This window comes from Ziziphus jujuba, chromosome 12 (assembly GCF_031755915.1).
Source record: "Ziziphus jujuba cultivar Dongzao chromosome 12, ASM3175591v1".
Taxonomy (NCBI): domain Eukaryota; kingdom Viridiplantae; phylum Streptophyta; class Magnoliopsida; order Rosales; family Rhamnaceae; genus Ziziphus; species Ziziphus jujuba.
In genome coordinates, this window is record NC_083390.1 from 9,811,200 (window position 1) to 9,836,395 (window position 25,196).

The window sequence follows — 25,196 nt, forward strand, 5'->3', positions numbered from 1 at the left end:
TATGATTTTGCACAATACAAAAATTTAAAATTCTCTTATGCAACTTCCAATCATCATCAATGAAATGAGCGGTAAGAGTCATGTAATTGTTATTTTGAATGGAAGTCCATGTGTCCGTCGTAAGACAAACCCTTTGCTTCCTCAATGAAAACACACTCTTCAAAATTTTTTTCTCATCTAAGTACAACTGAAACACATCTCTAGAAATTGTTCTACGAGATGGCGGTTCAAACTTAGGGTTCAAAGCATTACAAAACTTTCTAAACCCTTCTCCTTCAACGTGGCTAAATGGTAACTCATCCATGATGATCATTTCTGCACATGCAAGCCTACATGCCTCTTTACTAAATGTTGTACTCATAGAGACCAAATTGCTACTACCACTTTCAAATGAAAGAACTTGTTGCTTTTTATCCTCCATCCTATTAGGATATTTTTTGCATTGGTTCATCAAATGGTTTCGCAATGTACTAGTTCCACATCTCTTGGTATTACATGCATAATCTACCCCACAATGTTTACATTTGCACCTAGGATTATTTGGATCATAATCTGAAATTTTTTCAAAATGTTCCCAAACCCAAGATGGAGCCCTAGAAGGTTTTCTCTTTTGCGTTTTATAAGGTTTATCCAACTGTGAAGGTTGAGATTCAGCTTTATCTGATTCATTTAAATACTCTTCCAATTCATTAATATCATACAAATCATTGTGGCCTTCATCCATCTAGAACCTATTAAAAACAAAATAAACATATACATATATGTATATATATATATATATACAAATATATATACATATAGCTGTCAAAATCAGCAGGCCAGGTTATATTAACAACTTCACAGCAATCAAGTCACACATCACTTCACAATCTCCAAACTTCACAGCAAACAATTTCACAGCCTATGCTTCACTACACTTTCCAAAAGCAATTTTTGACCTTCCCACATGCAAAAATAACGAGAAAAAGGCTAAGTAACTTACCTCCAAATAATAGACAATCACACAATTGTTTGTGATCTTGGAATTAAACAAAGAAAAGGAATGCTATTCGATTTATGCAAGTCACGATAGGCTGTTTGATTTTATCTACAAAACAGGGGAAAAAAATATATTAGACCACAAAGCAAAATAAAAAAAATAAAATTGCAATACTAATTAGAAAAAACAGAAAAAAAATACACTTCTTCCATCCAAACTCCTGGTGTTAAGACTGATTAGAAAAAACAGCATTCCATAGTTTCCATGTATAATATTTTATGTATTTAAAATAGCATAGATTCTTTAAGTAATGGGAAACAACCACCAAAGGAAATTAAAAGAGAATAAATTCCAGAGAATTAGAAGCTTATCAAACCTGCCACATCTGTTCTACCATTTGGAGAGGAATTAGATTCACTGCCCAAATTAGTGCTGACTGCTGAGAGTTTGAGAAGCCTGTCCAACAGGTGATTCAGGCAAGCTGTTTGGTCCTTGAAGGTGACTGAAGAAGTAGCTTTCTTCCAATATATTCTGCGATTGTGAACAAAAAATGCAGGTTAAGGTTTTTATTCATATTTATCAAGACAAAAAGTTTTAGTTATGCATAAATAATTTTGAGTGACTTGAGGAAAAGAACCTCATATATAATTATATATAAATATATAAATAAAAAAAAAATATATATATATATATATATGCAGCTTGTACTTTAAGTTTAGCTTGTACATAATTATGAACATTATTATGATGAATTTATATAATAATTGGACAGATACTGCCAAGTCCACCATTCAACAAAATAAGCCATTTGAATCAAACAAACAACAATATAAACACTCTGATTTGCACAAGATTTTAGGGCATAAATATAAATGAATTGAAATAAAAAAATAATATTTATTTTCCATCATTCATGCAAATGACATAATTGAGTACAAGTATGCATTTTTAACCATTAAGAGCAAGAATCAAATTGGCAATGACAGATTGTTCAACAAAGAAATTAATTTTTAAATATTTTTAAAGTTCTAGATTCAAAATTACTATTATTTGATAAAGAAATTATACATAACCCAAAAAGTTTCCACTTAGTTTTCTTAATCATTGTTCTTTTTTATATCACTTATCCCCAACCAAATCATTCTGCACCTACACCATTACACAAGAAAAGAATAAACTTAAACATCACCGAAAAGAAAAAAAGTGAAATTTGACTATCTTTTAAGAGGAAATTTGACTAGTCTGAGTCAATACTCAATATTTTATTGGATTACCGGGTTTTAGACAAGAGCATGAAAAAATAATGAATTAACTGCCTTCTATGGCAGTCTTTAACTCTTTTTAAGCCAGCAAAAGCTCCGCTACTCACTCTTTTAAATAGATCACAGCAACTGGGTATTTTCTACTTTTCATTTTCAGTTCTCTGTATTTGCTTTCTCTGAATCTGTTTTTTTTTTTTTTTTGGGTGTTTCCAGAAAGTAATAAAAATACTATTTTTCTGTTTTTCTGCTTGTGTTTGTTTTTTCTCTAAATCAAAATCAGATGGTGCCATTCTCATCTTGTTGCTGTATCGATTGAGATGAGAGGAGCTTCTCCGAGTCCCGTGGAGCCCAGACTCCGTTTGTCTGCTTCAGCTAAGTCAGTCTCTTTCTGTCTCTGTCTCTTTGTTTTCTGTGTTTCATTGCTTTCATTTCTGGGTTTTTAGCTTAATTGGGTTGTGAAGGATGATTGCAATTTCCCGGAAAATTGTTTAATTTGTGCATAGGTGTTTCAGTGTTTGTGTAATTAGGATGTAGAGTGAGCCTCGTGAAAGTGTTGAGTGTTACAAGATTTGAATTGTGTGAGATGCAAAGATCTATTTAATTTTCCAATCCGAAGGGAAGCAGAAAGGAACGAAAAAAAAATAAAATAGAAGTTGCTAACTCGAAATAAAATAAAATTATGAAAGATTTCCTTTCAATTTCAATCAATCAATAATCACTATAATAATAATAAGAAATATAATGATTTTTACCTGCAGAGCTTGGGACTTGGGAGGGTGACGAGTGGTGGCGTTGCTTGGGAGTTCAATCGGGTGGTGGCTGGCCGGAGGATGCTGCCTGCGAGTGGCGATTGGCGACGCGAATGCTAGGGCTTCAATTTCGTTTTGTGAGAATCTGAGATTGTGTTCTGTTGAGTGCTGTCACTGTTGTGTATTGTGTTTTCATCTTGAAATCCAACGGTGGTAATTAGATGGTGAGAGATCAATGGCTTACAAAATTTCATAGAAATAATTTAATGAAAATAATTTTTGCAAAATGGCTCTTTGGTTATGAAACGGTTCGGTTCGGGTTGGGTGGGTTAAAATTCCTTCCAACCCGTAACCCGAACCGAAAATCTAACATTTAAATATGTATAACCCGACCCAAACCGACTAAACAATAAAAACCAACCCAAACCGACCCAAATTCTTCGGTTTGGTCGGTTTTGTCGGGTCAGGTCGGTTTTTGCCCACCCCTAGTAAATGCTGTCTCGGAAAAACTTCACAGGTCTGTAACTTTCAAACCACATGTCCAAATCAGAATTGCCGCTAGTCTATGAACTCGTATCGATGAGTACTTCACAATCATGCATGAGTCAAAGCTCAACTTTGCACGAACAAAAAGTCAACTCCAACATCCCTTGGATAGTTTGCACCTCAACTTGTTTTGCTCATAACTTTCAAATGGTAGCTCCGATTTCGATGTGCTACTAGTCTACGAACTCGAGATGACACGTACTTTGTAATGGTGCCTCCGTCAATGCAAAATTTCACCCAAAACAAAAAGTCAAAATTTTAACCCTCTCGGTCAACAGTTAACCTCAGTCGACGGGCAAAAGTTTCGACGTACTTTGGGATGGGGTGTTACATTATATCTCATAAACGACTTGAAATTTAGAAAAATAAAGGTCGTATTTGAAATTAGGGGATCCAAAATAGGGGGAATAGTGGTATAGATCGGAATGGGTAGGTTGGAAAACAGTTGTTTCTTCGAAAAATCAAAGTTAGCTGTTGTCGCCTTTAGCAACTCGATCTAACTTGGAGGCCGGGGTCACCGTCGATTAGGCTTCATCGGTCGCTAGTGTGTATCATCAATAAGTGGCCAAAAAAGGGTCAATTATGACTAACCCATGAGGGGGAGAAAGAGAGAGAGAGAGAGAGAGAGAGAGAGAGAGGTGTTTTGTGGTGGAAGAGAGAGAAAAGAAAAAGAAAAAGAGGGGAGTCACATGAGGCATCCATGGATTGGTGACATATGGCACCCATTGGGACATTTTTCAAACTTTCTCCACATGCTTTTGATAAAACTACCCGATAATTTCAGTTCCCAAAAAAATCAACTCAATTTTATAGACCCATATCTTTTCAACAGTAAAACCAATTTAAACATGCCACTAGTCTACAGATTTGTATCGATGAGCACTATTATATGGTATATAAGTTAAAATCAAAATCTATACAAATAAAAATTTAACCTCAAGCTCGCCCGATTAGTCCAAACCACACCTTGTTATGATTATAACTTTCTAATCTTAGCTTCAATTTTGACGTAAACTAGTCTACAAACTCGAGTTGATGAGTACTTCACCATAGTGCCTCAATCAAAGTGAAATTTCTCTTGTATTAAAAAGTCAACTATTGGGATCCACTTGGTCAATCCCGATCAACCCCAGTTAAACTTGGTCAAAAGTTAAAATTCATAGCGTTTTATCCAGTTAGGGTGTTACACATCAAGTTTGGCTGAGTTTTTTGACTAATTTTATAGCCACTGATGACATTTTTGGAAAGATGAGCTTAGATTCTTGTTATTTATTCTATAAGTTTTCCATTGTTGTAAAGTTTATAAATTTTGGACGTCATTTGATGATTTTTCCATTTTAAGGTCAATTAGTTAAATATCAAATAAAATTGGATTGTGTTTGGACAAAAATTGATCAAATTAGACAAAAATGAAGTTCGATTAGAGTAATTAGATATTAACAGGACCCATTGGAAGGTCAATTTCATAAAATTTGCCTTTGGGTGAAAAATCTCCAATTTTGGATTTCAGGTCTTAAGGGTGGTTCGTGGTATAATTAGACCATTAGGTGTCCAATTTATGTAATTTTATAATTGTACAAATTATTTTAAGACATTTGATATACACCAATGTTTTAGGTTTAGTTGTTGGAGCCTAAGAAATATTTAATTATATTATAAGCACATGTATTGAGCCAGAAGTCAATCCTGCAGAGGAGTAAAAGTGTATATCAGTGGTATCTATAAATAGTTATATTTTTAAATAGTTTTTAGCATGCTAGTACAATATAAATGATTTGGATATTTTATATATATATATATATGAGTTGATTTAGATGTTTATTTTATGCATATATATATATATATATATATTGGTTTTCACATATATATATATGTTATCATTTTATATGACTTTCGATAAAATTTTTAATTATTTCAAATTCTAATGAGTTCATGATGAACTTATGAATATTGGTATTAAAATATTTTGGTAATTAAACTGATATTTGAGTTCTTTTGAAAAATAATTGATTTTGAGAAAGTGAATTGGAAATTATATATATTTTTAAGTATGCTTAACTGTTTTATATTTTTAAGCAATTAAAAATAGTTTAAGATGATATATATTTCACTGTAGTATTTATGTTTTGACATGAAATAATGATTTGAAATTTTTTTGAATATTTAAATAAATAGTTAGATTTGAATATTAAATTATTCTTTATGATACAATATTATTGGAAAAGTATGATATTAAAAAGATTGCTTTATAATTTATTTATTTTTTTGGTCTACTATATAGTACCAATGTCTCTGCTCAGTATTATATTATAGTACATCGGTTTTCCACAATACCTATAGTATATTAAGGATCGTAAGATGGGTTCATCCCACAGGTTCATTATTGCCATGATACCTTTTATATGTTAATGGTCGTTAGGTGGGTTCATCCCACAAGTTTATTTTGCCATGATACCTTTAGGATACTAAGGGTTGTGAGATGGGTTCATTCTACACGTTCCTTTTCTTTTCCTATCTAGTGGTGTTTTGGGACACTGTACACCACTTAGCAACGCTAGGTATATTGTATGATACGTTATTTATATTCTTAGTACATTATTAGTTTTCTGATATTTATGGTTTTACCACACTTTCATAATTATTTTGTGAAATTATGTTTATATTATTTAATGCCCAATAGTTATATTATGATTGATATCATTTATAATATTTTTAATGGACATTAATTTGTAGTATTTAAGCATTCGTTTTATGATATTTATTTGGAGTACAAGTTTGAGTTTTGTAATTTAAACTGGAAACCTCTCAAAAGGGTGGAATGAGATGTCTTAAAAGAAAGATTATAGAAATAAAATATTATTTTTCTATTATACCATGCCACTTACTTAGATATCTTTATCTCACATTTTATTTGTTTTTAAATTCATTCTCCTACATCTAAGCATTTAACAAACAGTCTACTTTACGCATCATTCATTGTTTTGTGTTCCACAGCAGCAGCAATATTTATCTTTCCCTACTAATCTTTAATTTCCTATACTTATTTACATTAGTAGTCTTATATAATTTTACGTATATTCTTAGAATGCTCTGACCTAAACTATGGATACAGTTATGAACTTATTATGCATTTATAGTAATGGCCTATAGTATGATGGACTGTAGATGTTGACTATAGTTATGAACTTGCATGTTGTTGTTACTTTATCTTTAGATATTGAGATATTATTTAATATTGCATGTGTTGGTTTGTCCGCGGTGATGTGAGGTTCTATTTGGTTTTCCCTATAGATTGTTTAGTGGGACTGCACTAGATGAGACCACATAAGAGATCCTAAGAGAGTCTTTAGAGCTGATCCTATCACCCTAATTGTAAGTGGATGCCCATTGACATGAAAAATTAACTTATTGGCATATTTGGGCATCCAAACAAAGGCCATAAAATCAAAATAAGTACATAAATCCTAAATGCTAAGCAAAAAAAGCTTTACAAACCAATGCACAGATGACCAATCAAGACTTTTTAGAGTCTGCACACAACTTATGCATCACATTTCTAGCAAATATCCTTCCACATTCTCTTCTTCCTTAGCTAAGAGTTTTACCACCTTAGAAAAGATAATTGGCTCCTTGTTGGTATGGATGGTTAACATAAAACCATTATGAGACCTGGGCACAACGCTTGAAAAGCATTGGCCATTCTTGACGACAGCATCCAAAATGATTTCAACAACACATGAGAAAGGATAAGTCCATGCAGAGTTCGTTGTCCTGACAGGGCAACTAGTAGTAGCAGGCATAACCATAATACTTTTAAAGTCCTTAAACCCAAAGTTTAAAGACTTCATAGGATCATCCAATGAGAACAGCTTTCTTTCATGGATACACTCACTATGGATTGTTCACACCATCTCCAAAACTAGTGAAGCATACAAAAGGAATCTTTGTTTATCGTTAGTATGGATTGAAAGTGTACCTTCTAGGACACAAATCCAATTAAGAAAAGCAAAAAGATCGTCATCTTTATTGTCATCCCAAATTAGATTCTAAAGGAATGAAAACCAACTAGCTCTCGCAGTTTAATATTGAAAGAAAAGGTTATTTTTGTTCTCATCTAAATTACATCCATGAGGACAAGAAAGATCAACCACTTGTAAATGTAGAGCCATAAGGTTCAATTTAATTGGTAGACCAAAATATGAAAGTTGCCAGATAAAAATCTTGAGGTGATTGTGAATATTACTTGACCAACGATACTTCTGCCATAATAAAGTTTCCACATTCCTACAGTTTTCCAATCAATAAGAAAGCTTCACTTTAAACTAGCCATTCTTAGTACCAAGCCATACCAGCTTATCATCTAGAGAGTTGCAAGCCTATAAGACTTTCTTAATGTTCTCACAAGTGTTAGAATAAAAAATAGAATCAATAAGGATGTCTATCTTAGAATAAAAAATAGAATCAATAAGGATGTCTATCTACTTACCATTAGACAGTTTAATGAATCCATCATTCCAAATCATTAAGTTGTACCATCCTATTTAAAGAGAGGTTGAAAGTTTGGAATAAAAGACCTTCCAAAATATGAATTGAGTCATCATGACTAATCCTATAGCATAGTCTCTTTGCAATCGATGATCTTGAACCCAAAATGCTACTCTAGGCCTAAGAACAATTTTTCTACAATTTTTCTTCTTTCTACATCTCATAAATGAAGAGGTTGGAAATTATTTCACTTTCAAAGCCTACACTCACAGTCTTTCCTCTTCAATGGTAAAAGACCACCCAACCTTACTCAATAAGGCCTTATCCATGGCTTCAAACTGTTTAATACCCAAGCCTCCATCTGATTCATTATGTATACTTTCCTGTAAGTCATGGTACTAAAATGCTTTAAATTTGAATTATTATTTCATAAAAACAATCTAGTCAGGTTATTAACCTTCTTAGATTAGTCTTTAGGGAGCTTATAAGACTACATATACAATAAGGCATACCTGAGGTCATAGACTAAATCAAGATATACCTTTTAATTTAAGATAAAAGGTGGAAAGCCAATCTTTGATCCTAGATTACACCTTATTTTTTAAATTTTCAAAGGTGTATATCCTGTTTTTACCTAGAAATAACGGATTTCCTAAATACTTAGAATCCTTATACTGTTTTTACCCAGAAATAGCAGATTTCCTAAATACTTAGAATCCTTATACAACTCTTTTATGTTTAGGATTTGTTTATCTTCTGCCTTCATACTACCAATCACCGCTGTAAAAGAAAAACAACTCAATCTCTCAAATTTTACATATTAATCCATCCTTTTGCAATACTTAATGAGGACATCTAATGATATCACTGACATTATTCGAAAGAAACTCATGATATCATCCGTAAAAAAAAGGTCCAAAATTATTGGGCTTGAATGTCCAATCTTGATTCCATGGGTTTTTTTTTTTTTTTAACTCCAAAGTATTGACCATTCTCGAGAAAAGCTCCGAGAAAAATATAATTATCTTTCCATTTTGATGCTATTGTAAACAATCCCATTGAAGAGAATAAAAACTAACTCTGTTGAATGATATTCATTGATTAAATTAACCAGATTACTTGATAGCCTAAAATAAATTAGAATTTTGCATAAAACATGCTTGTTAACATGGTCATGTTCTTTTTGCATAATTAATTTAATATCCACTAAACAATTAGAGCCTAAATGCCTTTCAATTGTGTGCACCACTTTATGAATGAAGATTGGGTTTTCCCCAAGGCTGATTGATAAGCCAAAATCAATTTCCTTAACAAAGGTCTAATTTTTTTGGAAAGGAGCTTGGAGATGACCTTATAAATTGTATTACAAAGATTGATGGGCCTAATGTAATTGAACTTCAAGATATGCTTAATTTTAGGAACAAGAACAATAAAGGTCCTATTAACAGCCTAAAGGATCTTACCAAATCTAAAAGCATGGTGAACCAAAGTAATCACATCATCACCAGTAATGTTGCAAAATTTTGGAAAAGAGAATGCAAGAATCCCATCCGAACCAAGGGTTTTAAAGGGGTACATACTCTTAATAATGTCCAAGATTGCACTAGGTTAATAAACCACACTAATGGTAAGATGACTGATTGGTTGAAAATATCAATAAACTAGTAATTTTTTGGTCCCTTAACTTAATATAGTTCTGTAAACTTGCCAAATAGGAAACTCCCAATCACATCCTAACTTTCTAACCAACGACCGCAATCATTATAGAAAGTTACGATGAAGATACACCTTTGATTGGCTATCGTTGAAGCATGAAAATATTTTGAATTACAAAAACCTAAGGATAGCCAAAGTTCCTTGAAATTCTGCATTCATAAAGCTCCTATATGACTCATTCAATTCCCTCTGGATAGACTATTCTTCCCTTAACAAATTGTCAAAATGAATACAACTCTGAATACATGCCAATTGATCCTTTAAGTCCCTACTTCTAGTCTGACACCACCTTAAATTTCCATAATTGAATAGCTTTTATTGTCTTATACAACTTAGCAGAAAAAGAAACTCTACTTCCTTTATTCTTAGCAAGATTTTAAGCCTTGTGAATTACCTCCTCGCAAGTGAGATCTCTACTCCATGCCTCAAAGAATCAAAAAGGTTTAGGAAGGCTCAGATGGTCCAAAACCAAATTAAGTTTAACTGGTATATGGTCAAACCTTGAAGTTGTCAAATGCAAGACCGCAACTTAATGAAAAAAGATACTTCTATATGGATTGCTTCCTTGATTCCCAATAAAGTTCTAAGCCTCATGAATGATGGCCCTACAAGTGAGATCTCTACTTTAGGCTTCTAAGAATCAAAAAGGCTTAGGAAGGCTAGAATGATCCAAAGCAAGTTAAATTGAATCGATATATGGTCAAACCAATAAAACATAAAGTGCAGGACCACGGATTGATTAAACAAGATACTTAAGTTTGGACAAACCACAATCCTATTCAACCTCTCTTTGATGTTTGCACAGCCACTTCATTTAATGTACCAAGTAAAAGGGTTACTTGAGAAACTAAGGTTTGAAGTTTCTATGTTGAACAAAAAATTCCTAAAGAAAAATTTTGATTTCTGAGAGACCTTTTGATATGATTCCACCCGAGCCCGCTCAACCGATAACCCGCTGGGATGCTGACCCGACACAGATAAAGACCGGGCCAATCACAAGAGCTCAAATTAAGAGATTTAAGGATAACCTGGGAGCATTTATACAGGGGATAATCAATTCTCAATAGAGCTTGTCCATACTAGAAGGTACAAAGCTTATTCTAAGCATCCAAGTGGTGGAAGCCGATATGGACCCGGATAACGATTTTGGTGCAAATATGGACACCAAGCAGCATGAAATGGTTCCATATCTTTATGGATTCAATACATATGTCTAAGAGGATATGGAATCAAGTCAAGCCAGCTTCAAAGGCATTCAAAAAGGGTTTGTACGAACAACTTCAAATTTGGCCTGTTTTTACTACATTTTGTGCCAGCTTTACTGTATTTTACTGAGTTGGCTTTTTCTCTTTCTTCCAAGCAAGGGAAACGTGTGGGACTTCATGGTCAGATTATTTGGCATCCTAAAAAGCATATTGAATTTGATTTGGAGCTCAAATTGGTCAAAGAATGGTCAAAGTCAACTTAGTCAAAAAGCTAGTAATTTAGTTTCCTAATTTGATTCTACTTTTTTTGTTTTAGGAAATTACCATTACTTTTTGGTTTTTATTTATTTACTTGCTGGAGAAATAAGTTTAGGAAAGTTATTATTTTATTATTTTCATTGTAAATTAATTAATTCCTAATTCAAAATAAAGGAATTAATTAATCCAAATTAGATTAGGAAAGGAGTGAGAATTTCGGCCACCATAGGAAACCACTTTGTATGGTCAGTTTTCCCTTTGTTTTTTAGGATTTATTTCGTGACTTTGTAGCCTATTTAAAGGCTTATTTTTTAATAAGAATGGAGCTTGAATTTTATACAGAAAATTATTTGTGAGATTGAATTCTCTTTGTTCTCTTTGAACACCTAAAACACCATTACTGAATGAATGTTTTAGTTTTGACTTATCAATAGGACATCCATCACCTATTGTGGCATCTTCGATATACCAAGGTTTCTAATCACAGGTTGGTTAGGGGTTGAGATGACTATTATAACTTGAAAATAATTAGATCCGGGCTAATATAATACGGGTTTAGGAGCATGTCGTCCTAGGTTCGTATCACCTTTCTACCACCCAATTTTTTATATTGGTCAATAACATAATTGAAATCCCTTAAGCATTCCCTAAGTTGGCCACCAATTCTAATGGTATCTTCAAGGTCACACCAAAAGGTCTTGCTAAGAGTCCTCTTTGCAGAGCAGTAGACAAACCACAAGTTCCACCACTTCCTAAGCTTTGAATTAACATAAATAAAAACAATTCTTCTAGATTTGAAGGAAACTTCTGAAACAAAATCATCTATTGAAAAGAATGCCAAGTCATTGCAGCTATTAACAGTATTAACAAAGAAAGAGTGATCAAATCTCTACAATACATAGGTCATACACTCCTTGTTAACCTTAGTCTAACATATGAACAATCCTATTAGTGATTATTCTATTACCAACCCTCAAATGCTTCTAACTCTCAAGGTTATTCCTAATCTTTAACAATTCCATGATATGATTTACTTGAGAAGCTTGGTGTATGGTAAGGTTGGCAGCTCTATCTAACTTATTATCAAGATATTAGAAGTTTCCATCACTAGTACCACTATTATTACTCAAATCTAACAATTTTCACCTCGCATGCTCCTTAAGTCTCAAGTTGGGACACTTTGAGTGAGCTTTGACAGGGCTCAAAACTTTAGGTTGATCAACAATTGAGTGACCTATCTCATCAATGTTAAAGAAGACATTTAGAGTTGGTGTGTCTCAACTTAAGTGAATTTTAATAGGAAAGCTAGCCAGACTCCACTTCTAAACCCAAACCTTCAACAGAAGTTAGCCAAAATCCATAAATTTCTCTAATGAAAATATCTTACCTTATTTTTTATGAACTAATAACTAGGTTGGGCCCATTATGATCCACTTTGCGCTTGAGGCCCACAATACTATCCTTCTCAAACCTAGACTTTATAGCGTTGCTTTGAAGACTCTTAAAGAACAAGACCATTAATATTAATTTTAAAGCCTAATTTATTTTAAAACTAAAGCCACCTTTTATTTTAATAAATTGAGGTCTTTTGATTTTGAGAAAGCCCAAACTTCTGTCTTCTTCTTTTTTTTTTTTTTTTGGTAGAAAACTTGTATTTTCTTTAAATATAAGCCTAGAACATAATTTATACACACACATACACCAATTAAAAGAAACTTATTTTTTTTTATTTTTTTTCTTTTATCCATCGCAAAGAACAAAGGGATTGATAGAGAAAGCTTTAACTTCTCTCATCCAAGATTTTAGCAGTTTTCCACCAAATTTTGATTCTTATACTCAAAACAAAGCTTGTTTTCTATTCTTTCTAAACACCTAATTGCATATTAAAGAAGAGTTTGATTTTGGAACACCCATTTGATTTCTCATAGACTATACAAGCTAAAAGGTGAAATTCTCTATTCTTTTCTTCTTACCACTTTGATTATTCTAAAGATTACAAAAGATTTTGAGTTTGATGGTTTATTTTCTAAATTTAAAATTTAGCAAACTTGAAAATGAATGGGGTTTATGCTTCTAGCCTAAGAATAACTGAAGCTATAAAACATTATAAAAAACATACAAAATGATTGCATACATTATTATATTTTTTGCAATTAGGAATACTAGTTAAAATAGATTTAAAAAATGACATAACTAGCATATACAGCAATAGTTTATCTGTATTTTTTTGGGAATTTATATCCTATTATTTGTTATTATTACTTTAAAAATAATAAAATTTATTTACTTTACAAAATTCACTTATCCAATTGTACTTGACATTTTTTCCTATGAATTTTTAAATTACTTAGCATATACAAGTAGATGAAACTATTAATAATAATAGGTGTATAGTTTTATTATAGTTTAGTCATGGCAGAATGTATGTGTGTAAATGAAAAAATTATGCTGAAGTATGAAATGGTATAGTGTATCTAGTTAAATGGGATATATAGATGAGCATGGTAGTGTTTTGTATGGTTTTTGAATTATATTATTTATTTGCGTGACATGTGGCATTGAAAAAGTGAAAATGTATATGACCTTTTCATTCAGGAAAAATTTCAAAGGTTACTACTCAAATTTATCATGGGGATGTGTTTATTGACAATCCTTTTATGGCATATATTGGTGCGCGTATTGCACACTTTGACAATTGCAATATATATAAGTTAAGTATTATAAAGTTTGAATGTATGGTAAAGGAAATAAGATATAAGGAGTGGAAAGCTCCTTAATTCTTACCCTATAAGACCTATATTAAAGGTGGGTTGAGTATTCACAGATTTGAATGGGTTAGACTTTGTTGTAGGAAGTTATGCTTGTAATATATTGGATCTGTATATTGAGGGTGGAGTTAGTGAAGTTACTTTACTTGTAACAATTGATTTGGATACTAATCCAGAAATAGAACATGTTAAGGCACTTGATGGTGAAGTGGAAAATATAGTGTAAACCCTTAAAGATTTTGAAATAGATGATAAAGTGGAAGATATTGAGTTTAGCTTGGATAATAAGGAGAGTGATGAGCAATTTGATGATGAATTGCATGATGTTGCTGTAATGGATAAAGCAGATGAAAATTTATTTGAAGAATTGGATAATATAGAATTGAATGAGGCTTCAAATGTTACTACAGCTAAAAAAGCTAGAGTTGGGGGGAATATTGAGGTTCAAGATGCTACTGCAGCTAAAGAAGCAAGAGTAGAAGGAATATTGAGGTTGAAGATGCTGCTGTAGTTAAAGAGGTATACATACGTTTAGATGGTAGACATTTAGTGATAGAAGACTCAGAAGATAAGAACAATTTGAGAAGATCTATGGATGAGAATGATGATAGTACCAACTATAAAATTATTGAAGATAATGAGAGTACCAAATACTTTATATATATTGAGATGAAGTTTCTAAGCCTTGTAAGCATAGGAAACATTAAGTTAAATACTTTGTAGCAAATGGCTATAACTTGAGATTTATTAAGAGTGCTTTCTAGAGGATTATAGTGGGGTACTGTAAAGGATTTGAATGGTGGTAGCATGCATTCAATGTTCTGCAAGAAAAGACTTCAAATGAAGATTATAAAACAAATGCATACATACAACGGGGCATGTGATAATAAGATGATTAGGTCTAGATGGCTATCACAACAATATTTTGACGACTTTAGGATTGATCTACACATAAAGCTAACACAATTTCAAGATAAAGTGTAGAAGGATTTAATAATTAATATATCAAAGAATTAAGCATATAGGGCCATACGTAAGGCAATAAACAGGGCAAAAGAAAATGTGGCTAAGTAATATACCATGTTATAGGACTATTGTGCATAGATAATGAATATCAACCTTGATAGCACATGTAGAATGAAATTAAACAATAACAGTGGAAAGATAGTTTTCAAGAGATATAAATCTATTTCAATGCATGCAAACAGGGTTTTATGTGGCTAGAGCTCTTCATCAGGTTAGATGAATTCCACTAAAAAGCTCCATGTGGTGGGTAGTTGTTATCTGCTATAGGACTAGATCTCAACAAACAAATGTTCCCTATTACATGTGCTGTTAAAAAGTTAGAGAACAATGACTAATGGACTTGGTTCCTACAAAATCTCATTGGTGATATTGGTAATACAAGAGACTGTAGAGAAATCACTTTCATAAATGATCAACAAAAGTTATTTTACTTTATTGATAACATGTACAAATGTTCAATGAGATTATAGTACGTAGGTGATGCTTTGGTTGTTGCTAAGCCATGATAAAGCAAGTGCATTGTTTTGTTTATTTATTAGTTTTTTTTTAGGAACATCTTTATTATATGTCATCTAATATTGGAAACAAATTATGTAAGTTTTGGTATCTACATTAGAAGAATTCATTCCTAATATGGATTGCCGATTTTGTGCTAAACATTTGCATTTTAACTTTGTAATTTTTACAAAGGGAACTTATATAGGGGAACGATGTGGAACATAGCCACAGCTACAATAGCCCTTGATTTCCGTATAAAATGAACAATTGAGATAAGGTTGATGCAAAAGCAATTAAGTAGCTTATGAAATTGGACCCTAGCCATTGGAGCAAGCATTACTTTAGGGAAGATTTGAAGTGTGACCAAGTCACCAATAACATCATTGAATTCTTCAATTCTTGATTAAGGGGGTATAGGTGCAAACCTATCATTACCATGTTGGAGAATATTAAAAAAAAAAAAACTAATAGTAAGAATGATAAAAGAGAGGGAAAGCATGAGAATACACAATAGAATTGTTTGTCTAAAAGTGTTTGAAAAATTGGAAAAGTTAAAAGTTGATAATAGAGTCTGTAAAGAAACTTGGGCTGGAGAAGAGATGATTGAGATGGATTTATACCCTGACAGGCATGCTGTTAAGTTGAATGCTTGTACTTGTACATGTAGAAAGTGGCAAATAAGTGACATTCCATGTATTCATGTGATTTCATGCATGTATTCTAACAAAAAACATCTTGAGGATTTTGTGGATGATTATTACGAGATAGAAATGTAAGTGAATGCGTATGCAAGTATGATAGATCTATTAAGTGGAACCAACCTGTGAGAAGGAAAAAAGACGAGAGTACTACATTCACCTCCATTTAGGATGTAACCTAGCAGACCTAAAAAACTAAGGATAAAGGATCCAATTGAGAGTTACCCTATAAACAAAGTGAAAAAATTATAAAAAAGTGGTTGATGCAGCAATGGTTGGGAATGGGGCCATAATAGAAGCTGTAAAATGCCACATGTAAATAGGTCAAACTCAGCTCAAAAGAGCATGAATGCTAGCAATGAATCTTTGATGTTAGCCTAAACAATTGTGGTTGCAAGCACACTTAATCAGACCCCACAAAGTCAAGCAAATTAATTGGTAAACCTTTCAATTATCTGATATATGGTGTTATTTTTCATTAAATTATAGCAGAAGTGTAACTTTCCATTATATTTATCTTAATGTAAAAACAATTAGTTTAATTAGAGACACTTCAACAACAAATTCTGGAAAAGATAAGGCAAATGAAGATCAAGAAGAGATAGAGGCAGGGGCAGTAGAATAGGTTGTGGAACAAGTTCAACAATTAGATGCTATTAATATGGTATTAGGACATGATACTTTCTTTCTTCTTCTTTTTTTTTTTCTTTTTCCCTAAACCAATATGGATCAAATAAAGTTATTATTTATTTCAATTGTTTATTTATATAATTCATATTATAATTAGTCTTATTGTGGGTTATACCGTAAAATTTAATGGAAACATTTTATAATTGACCAACCAAATAAACTGTTATAATTAACCAACCAATCTCATTGGAATTGAATGTTCAAATACAGAGTATATGTTTCTCACTTACAATCATGCAATTTAGGGTTAGAGAATCAAGTAATGCATTTACAACTTTAAAGGGCACATGTCAATTAGCTTAACACTTTGAAAACCATTTTGAATTTTTAAAAAACATGTTTAAGATGATGTGAATTACTTGCTCATGAATAGGTCAAAATCAAAACAATATATTTTGCATCAAAACAAAGAATAGATTTTTGGCTTCTTTTTAGCTTTCAATTTCATATCTAAATAGAATGTTTTGGAAAGTTAAATTGTTTTTTGAAATGGTTAAAATTAGCATAACAAATTATTACTATTGTCATTTAACAAACATGACCTAGTTTAATAGTTATAATTCTTAATTGTAATATGCAAGTACCACAAGTGTAATATGTAGGGAAAAAAATCATTAAATATATCTTAAAAAGACATACAAACAAGAAATGTTATTAACCTAAAAAATAGCACCCAAATACATTATTTTTACATAAATCTAGGTACATCAATTTTCCCATGGACAAGTTTTACATCCATTTCTCTATAACAAATTAAATATGAAAATGAAAATTGTCTATGAAATGAATAATAAAAGCCATAACTTATTAATTTTTCCCACATTTTCCTACAAATATTATCAAGTTTTACACATTTCTTCTCTAATTTCCTAGTACAGCTCACCCATTTTTGCAACTTATCCAAATCTTTGCTTCTCTTTCATTTTGTTCTTTAACCACAATTTTTAGTTTCCTAATTTCACATCCAATATCTTCACTTTTTCTCTTAATATGTTAGAAACATCCCTTCCACGATCATCAGTACTTGTACCTACCCATTTGAAGAAGTTGGAACCTCCTACATTTTATAAAATACACAAAAAGAATACATCAAACAACATAAACATTTCAGTACAAAGCAACATTCATGAAATTCAATATATATATATATATATATATATTGTCAATATGGGGCAAAACATAGCAACATTTCCATTTGTGTTTTTCCGCCAAAATCCATGCAAGTTAAAAGATAATCCAAACATAAAAAACACCTTCTACCAACCATTAAGCAATATGTACAAAGAACAAATTACGTCAAAATAACTTGAAAGCAACCACAACCAATCCGTTAAAATAACTTCAAAATAACTTCAGAATATGCATATTCATATTCTATATTTCCAAAATACTTCAACATATATAGAGGAAACCCAACATATACGGATGACAAATTAATCATATTACACCGACCAAAAAAAATTTATTTGTTAGCCATTGAATTTAATTGGCAATTTCCAAACATATGAACCAAAAATACACTATTTAATTATAAAATTGAGGGGTGAGGTTTATTGCAAATTGATAAAAATAAATAAATAAATAATAATAATAAATTTTTCTCAAGATTTCCTAAATCTAAAAAAAATTGATATTATTTCAACTTGACCTTAACATATAGATTATAACGTTAAGTGCTAACAACTAGTTAAAAATTCAGGAACGTACTAAAGAATATGCAACACTAATAATGGAAGAGTTAGACCATAAACCAAATACAAAAACAAAATGATAATTTAATTATAACTCAACCATATATAACCATATCATATAAGTGTCATGCATTTAAAACTACCTTGTAAATGGCACAACATAAAATCTTCTTCTAGATTTGAACTTGTACATCATGTTCTCATTACACTTTCTTTTTCACTTGGACATAAACATCTACAACAGCTTCACTACTAGTATATCAGAATCAAGAAGACGTTGCATCTAGCTTTTTCTAAATGTTACTCCGTTTTTACATTATAGGTTTTCTATTTTTTTCTCTTCATCTCCTTCATCTCTTGATATCAACCTAGATCGACTTGCGCCTAAACCCGTATTATAGCTCAGATCAAAAAATTAAGTTCAAGATCATATGATCACCTCAACCCCTAATCAACCTATGATTAGAAACCTTGGTATATCAAAGACGCCATAAGAGGTGATGGATATCCTATTGATAAGTCAAACTAAAATATTCATTCTCTAATAGTGTTTAGGTGTTTAAAGAGAATAAGGAGAATTCTTTCTCACAAATTATTTTTTGTATAATATCTAAGTTGTATTCCCATTGAAAAATAAGCACTTAAATAGGCTAAAGTTACAAAACAAAAATCCTAAAACACAAAGGTATAATTCGGCCATAGTGAAGGAAACATGGTGTGGCCAAATTTCATGACTTTCCTAAGCAAATTGGATTAATTAATTCCATTGTTTTAAATTAGAAATTAATTAATTTACAATTAAAATAATAAAATGTCAACTTTTCTAAATTAATTTGTCCAGCAAACAGTTAAATAAAAACCAAAATAAAAGATAGTTTTCTAAAACAAAAAGTCAAATTCAACTTAGCAAAGTAGTTGATTAGTTTGAAAACTAAGTAATCTTTGATCAATTTCCAACTTATAAAGGCTCCAAATCAGATCCAATGTGCCATGTAGGATGCCAAATAGGATTAATTATGATTCCCATACGTTTTCCTTGATTGGAACAAAGAGAAAGAGCTTAATCATCAAGATACTTCAATCTTAGCGGCAAAATATGCATTTTCGATCAAAAAATGTCTTCCATGTGCAAATGGCCTCTTTGGTTGCTTTTGCTTCTGCCTTGACTTGATTCCATGATCTCTTAGTGATATCAATTGAGTTCAAGAAAATTTAAACTCATTCCTTACTACCAAGAGTCCACAAATGCACTAAAACAGCTACCCGGGTCCATATCAGCCTTCACCACTTGGATGCTTAAAACAGGCTTCGAATCTTCAGGTATTGACAAACCCGTTCGAGAATTGATAACTCCTTGTATGAAACCAGCCAGGTTATCCTTAAATCTTTGGCTTGTGTCCTAGTGATTGGCCCGGTCTTCAACTATATAGGATCAGCACCCCAGCGAGTTGTCGGTTGTACGAGTACAGATGGATTCTTGTCATCTCTTATTATGGTTTTTCCTTTTTTTGAAAACCCTAACCTCTTTCCTTCTCCTTCATTTTTCCTCTTTCTCAAAACCTAATTTGTTGATTTTTTTTAATTTTTTTTAACCAAAATCCTAAAGGCCATTGTCGTATGGTAAGGAGGAGTAACACACATTATCCTAGCATGTCTAGACTAAATCTAGCCCCCATTTTTTCACCATTTTTTTTAAATTAAATTAGTCAGTCATGTGAGGATCATGTGCAGTTAAACTTAAGATATCTGGTATTAAATTTTGAAAATTGGACCAATTTGCAATGTTGAAACTTCAAGACCTAATTCATTGAAATCAAAACATAAAGGCTGATTAAGTAAACCTTAAACTTTAAGATACTAAAGTGCAATTTTCCCTTATAAAAAATGTATTGTCAAACAATGTGTAAATTATATGATATTATTTTAATGACGTGGCTTACCACATAGGTTTATCTTACCATGAAGTTTGTGTCTTTACTATACCAAAACTATGATGAAATTTTAACAATTTTACACCTAAATTATATTATTTTTTGCACTTTGTCCTCTACAAAATGAAACTCCTCATATTGTTTTATAAGCTAGTATTCCACAGTTAACTAAGTTGAATCAAACTATTCTACTTATAGATGACCAAAAAAAATAGACATTTCTATATATAAATTTGATAGTCATATAACTTTAGGAGAAATAGTATATTTGAATATTTCACTTTTTTTTAGCAGTGAATGAGATTACTTTTATTAAACTTATTAAAGAAAATTGTGTTCTTAAACTAAATTATATCAAGGGATATTGACTCTATTGCACACTAAACTATATAAGGATTTGCAAGATTGTGTATGAAAGAGAAACTCTTCCAACCCCAAAATCCCTTTCAAATGTTCCTTGATATTTAATTAAGTCGCAAAACAAAATACTTAAGAGAAAAGACAATGACTTCCGGTACCAAATTGAAAATGATGATGGTACCCTGATTATGCCAATCAGGAACGACGTTACCAGCCAGAATGCTTAATTGAGTCCATATGCATGACTAAGGTGTCCTTAGGGGCTAGGGTTGGGGTTGTCTATGGGGATGAGTCCATATTTAACGGTGCAAAGATTGCATGGGTGGAGATGGAGATAGATGATCAAACGGAAGCTCTCATCATTTGCCATAATTTTAAATCAAAAGAGAGAGAGAGAGAGAGAGAGAGAGAGAGACGGTATGGAAAAAGACATGCAGTATCCCTCCTAAATGGTAATGTGATGCATGTGATAAATCTGTTAATGAATTCAAAGGTAAAATGTTAATAGGATCAACTATGCACATTTAATGATAGTTTGAAGTATATAATATTAGAAAATAAAATTTACAGTGCAATGTTTCAATTATTATATAATTTAAGGTGCAACAATGTTAATATCTCATATAATAATAAAAATAAATAAATAAATAAATAAAAACTAGAAAAATAATATATCACATCAATACAAAAGCTTTTGTAGTTCAACGCCTCTATGAGACCTCCAAATTGTAGTTTCTTGGTCTCAAACAGATCCTCGATGAATCCTCCATTGACCTTTTGTTTTCTTATGCCGCTTGTGCTTATCTTTATTTTAGCCATTTCCGAAAAATCTTGTAAGCTTTTCTTCATAATATTACCTTAAAAACAAAAACCATGAAAGACTTAAAAACCTTTATAAGAAGACGGCCCGTGTATATCACCATTTTTTCCACTCTCCAACAATCTCGCAGTCTCCGTCACGCTCTCTCTGATTGGATAAATTATTCAGTGAAAATATCGCTTCCCTATGTGAACCAATAGTCCAACAGAAGTTCCCCAATCTCTGCTTCACTTTTAGCGGCTCCAAATGTCCGGTTGAGACCCCGATGCAGCGCCACAAGGTCACAGGGACTATCTCTATCACAGTATCACCCCACCAGGTTGGTAGAATGATGGAGCTGACGACTATGTTTTCCTTGTCGTAGTGGCTTGGGCAAGCTTTTTTCTTCCACATTATCTTATCAATGGCTGCTTCATTGTCAATGGCTGCTTCATTGTCACCATCAACAGCTCCATTGACGTCAAAAGTCTCTCTTGGAAAGACTCTTTTAGGATTTTCTCCCAAATTAGACCGCCATTGCACTTCCCATGGCAAACAATCTCTAAGCAGCTCAAATGAATGCTTAAATTTTCAAACTTCTCGCCGTTTGAGCCCTCTTGTTTCAAATTCTCCACTTCCCGTCACTGCCACAAGAGCTTCTTCAAATGGGTTTCTTGATACAACGGAGGACGATGACATTGTGCCTTCCTTTGAGGTACGGCCGGTCAAATTTGTTTTCTGGGTGTTGCTTTGGGCGTCTCTGTCTGTTGCTTGGTTTGCGGCTTCTGGGGATGCAAAAGCTGCTGCGGATTCCATTAAAGCCTCAAGCTTTGGTCTGAAAATCGCCAGTGCGCTTCGTGGCTTGGGCTGGCCGGACGAGGCTGTTGTGTTTGCCCTTGCTACGCTTCCCGTGCTTGAGCTTCGAGGGGCTATTCCTGTTGGTTACTGGCTGCAACTTAAGCCTTGGATCCTGACAGTGTTATCCGTTATTGGGCAAGTTTTCTTCCCCATTTCTCAAATCCTTTTTTTTTTTTCTTTTTTTTGGGGAGATTCTGTTAAGTTAGATGGGAATTTATTGTAACCGATGTACTTCGACCACTTTGGTTTATACGATTCCCTTCTATCTGTTTGATACAATGTGTATGCTTATAATAGAGGAATGGATATTTTTATGTTTATAATGAATAAAGCATGATCTCCAATTTCACTACTGGGGTTTGTTATTTGTTTTACTTTGTGTTTCTGATTTTAGTGCTGGATTTTGGACTAGCTATGCTTTTGTTATATTCAATCTGTTCTATGTGATCAGTGTTTTTTTTTTTTTTTTTTTTTGTTGTTCATTCTTATTTTATTTTATTTTTTTGGTAAATAATCTGATTTGTTTTGATTGTTTGTTTGATAAGATTGAAGTTAATAAACATTTTCCCTGTAATTGTAGGAACATGGTCCCTGTTCCCTTCATTATACTCTACTTGAAGAGATTTGCAACTTTTCTTGCTGGGAGGAACAAGGCGGGGGCTAAATTTCTTGATATGCTGTTTGTGAGGGCCAAAGAGAAGGCTGGCCCTGTAGAGGAGTTCCAATGGCTTGGTTTAATGCTGTTTGTGGCTGTACCTTTCCCTGGAACAGGAGCATGGACAGGAGCAATTATAGCTTCTATCCTTGATATGCCATTCTGGTCAGCTGTATCTGCAAATTTCTTCGGTGTTGTCTTGGCTGGACTTCTGGTAAATTTGCTGGTGAATCTTGGACTCAAGTACGCAATTGTTACCGGTATTATCCTCTTCTTTATTTCCACATTCATGTGGAGCGTCCTTCGGAATCTTAAAAAGTCTTTGAGTTCATTAAATTAGTATCTAACTGGCATTTGAAGCATTGTCATACAAGCTAGATTAGCAGATATTTTTGAAATTTTTTATCGTTTTAGTTTTGTATTGGCACATTTCAAGCTTATCTATAACTTCTGTCTGTCCACAATATTCATTGCTCATATAATGCTGCTCAAGATTTGTGTATCTACTGATTAAACGTGATGTTCCTATAATTAATTCGAAGGAATATGAAATGGATCACTCACTATAAGACTAAAAGCAGGTTAGTTATATTGAACTAGGTTCATGTGTGCAGGGTATATATTTCTTGTTTCCTTAAATTTGCGGTGTCCAGAAATCATAAATTGTTTTTGTTTTGCTTCCTTCAATTATGTAATGTATGTCTGCATTCTTGTTGGTTAGAGATGCAGGTACAAAATAAGAATATGATCATATCTATTGTACTAATTCCCATCTCCCATTTTTATGTCACATAATTTCCTTGGGTTGGATTTAATCATGATGCTAATTCTAATTTGTTTGCTTGAAATCTTTTGCTTAACCTTTGGGAATGAACTTTAGGTTCATGGATAAGAACTTATTCTTAACAATTTCATTGTTATTAGCAAAACCATATTTTGTTACCTGGTGGGAAATTACATTCATGGTTGAAACTCTCAAGAAGATAGAAATTTGAAAGAAGGTAAGACCTAGCTTGACATAGAATCTGCACTGCGAATGTTAGATGTTGCTTGGAAGCTTACTTGTTGCAGAGGTTTAGCAACTACTAATAATTTTTCAAAGCTATAGGTTGGGCTTAGATATTGTTTTCTCTAAAGGGATATGATTATTTTCTCCTATAAGTTTTAGTAATACTAACTTATTAAATTACTTGTGGGAGTGCTTAAAACTTAAGACTTTATATTTCATTATTTGACTGGTGGGGGTGCTGTAACATCGACTTTGTTATGTTCTTGACCATCAACATTTTATTCATGACAATTTCGTTGTTATTAGGAAAACCCTTTTCTGTTACCTGGTGAGAAATTATATTCATGGTTGAAACTCTCAAGAAGATAGAAATTCGAAAGAAGGTAAGACGTAGCTTGACATAAAATCTGCACTGCAAATGTTAGATGTTGTTGCTTGGTAGCTTACTTGTTGCAGAGGTTTTAAATAAGCTACTACTAAGAATTTTTCAAAGCTAGAGGTTGAGCCTAGATATTGTTCTCTCTAAAGGAATATGATTATTTTCTCCTATATGTTTTAGTAATACTAATTTATTAAATTACTTGTGGGAGTGCTTAAAACTTATTATATTTTATTTTTTGACTGGAAGGGGTGCTGTAACATTGACTTTGTTATATTCTTGACCATCTTATGGAGTTTTTTTTTTTTTTTTTTTTTTTAAAGACCATTTTCTGGGGGTTACTAATATCTTTAGGGGGTTATCTTTTGCTTACCATTATATCCTGTATGGTCGACTTTGGTACCAAGTGGGGATTGAAAGAACATATGCTTTTCTAATTTGGTTTCTAGCTTGACATTCTAAATCCTCCCACTCCTCGCCACAAAAGCATTTTTAAAAAAAAAAAATGTCACTGGATCCACAAGTCTACTTCTGTGGGTAGTGTTTCTTATGTATCAATTCTTATTCCTGTTTCAGTTCTAGTAAAGTTGGTTAGGTCATAAGAAACGACTTTTATTTTTTTTTATTAATTTTT

The 25,196-nt window shown here is 32.4% G+C and overlaps 1 protein-coding gene and 1 long non-coding RNA gene across 2 annotated transcripts; one reads left to right on the forward strand and one right to left on the reverse strand.

The window, feature by feature from the left end:
• Positions 1 to 569: 569 nt before the first annotated feature.
• Positions 570 to 3,469, reverse strand: LOC132800194 (uncharacterized). The gene is made up of 3 exons (XR_009635058.1): positions 2,994 to 3,469; positions 1,356 to 1,510; positions 570 to 1,087 (listed from the first exon to the last, which is right to left on the reverse strand). It is a non-coding gene; the product is annotated as an uncharacterized LOC132800194 (long non-coding RNA).
• An 18,147-nt stretch (positions 3,470 to 21,616) lies between these two features.
• Positions 21,617 to 23,751, forward strand: LOC107428807 (uncharacterized). The gene is made up of 2 exons (XM_016039395.4): positions 21,617 to 22,654; positions 23,100 to 23,751. The coding sequence occupies exons 1-2, from the start codon at positions 22,086 to 22,088 to the stop codon at positions 23,512 to 23,514; spliced, it is 984 nt and encodes a 327-aa protein (XP_015894881.2). The 5' UTR covers positions 21,617 to 22,085; the 3' UTR covers positions 23,515 to 23,751.
• The last annotated feature ends 1,445 nt before the right edge of the window (positions 23,752 to 25,196 follow it).

What these genes read in the sequence shown, in the direction of transcription:
- LOC107428807 (XM_016039395.4), top strand. Translation starts at nt 22,086, where the DNA reads ATGGCTGCTTCATTGTCAATGGCTGCTTCATTGTCACCATCAACAGCT. An exon ending in ACAGTGTTATCCGTTATTGG is followed by an intron (nt 22,655 to 23,099) that starts GCAAGTTTTCTT and finishes CTGTAATTGTAG; the next exon opens with GAACATGGTCCCTGTTCCCT.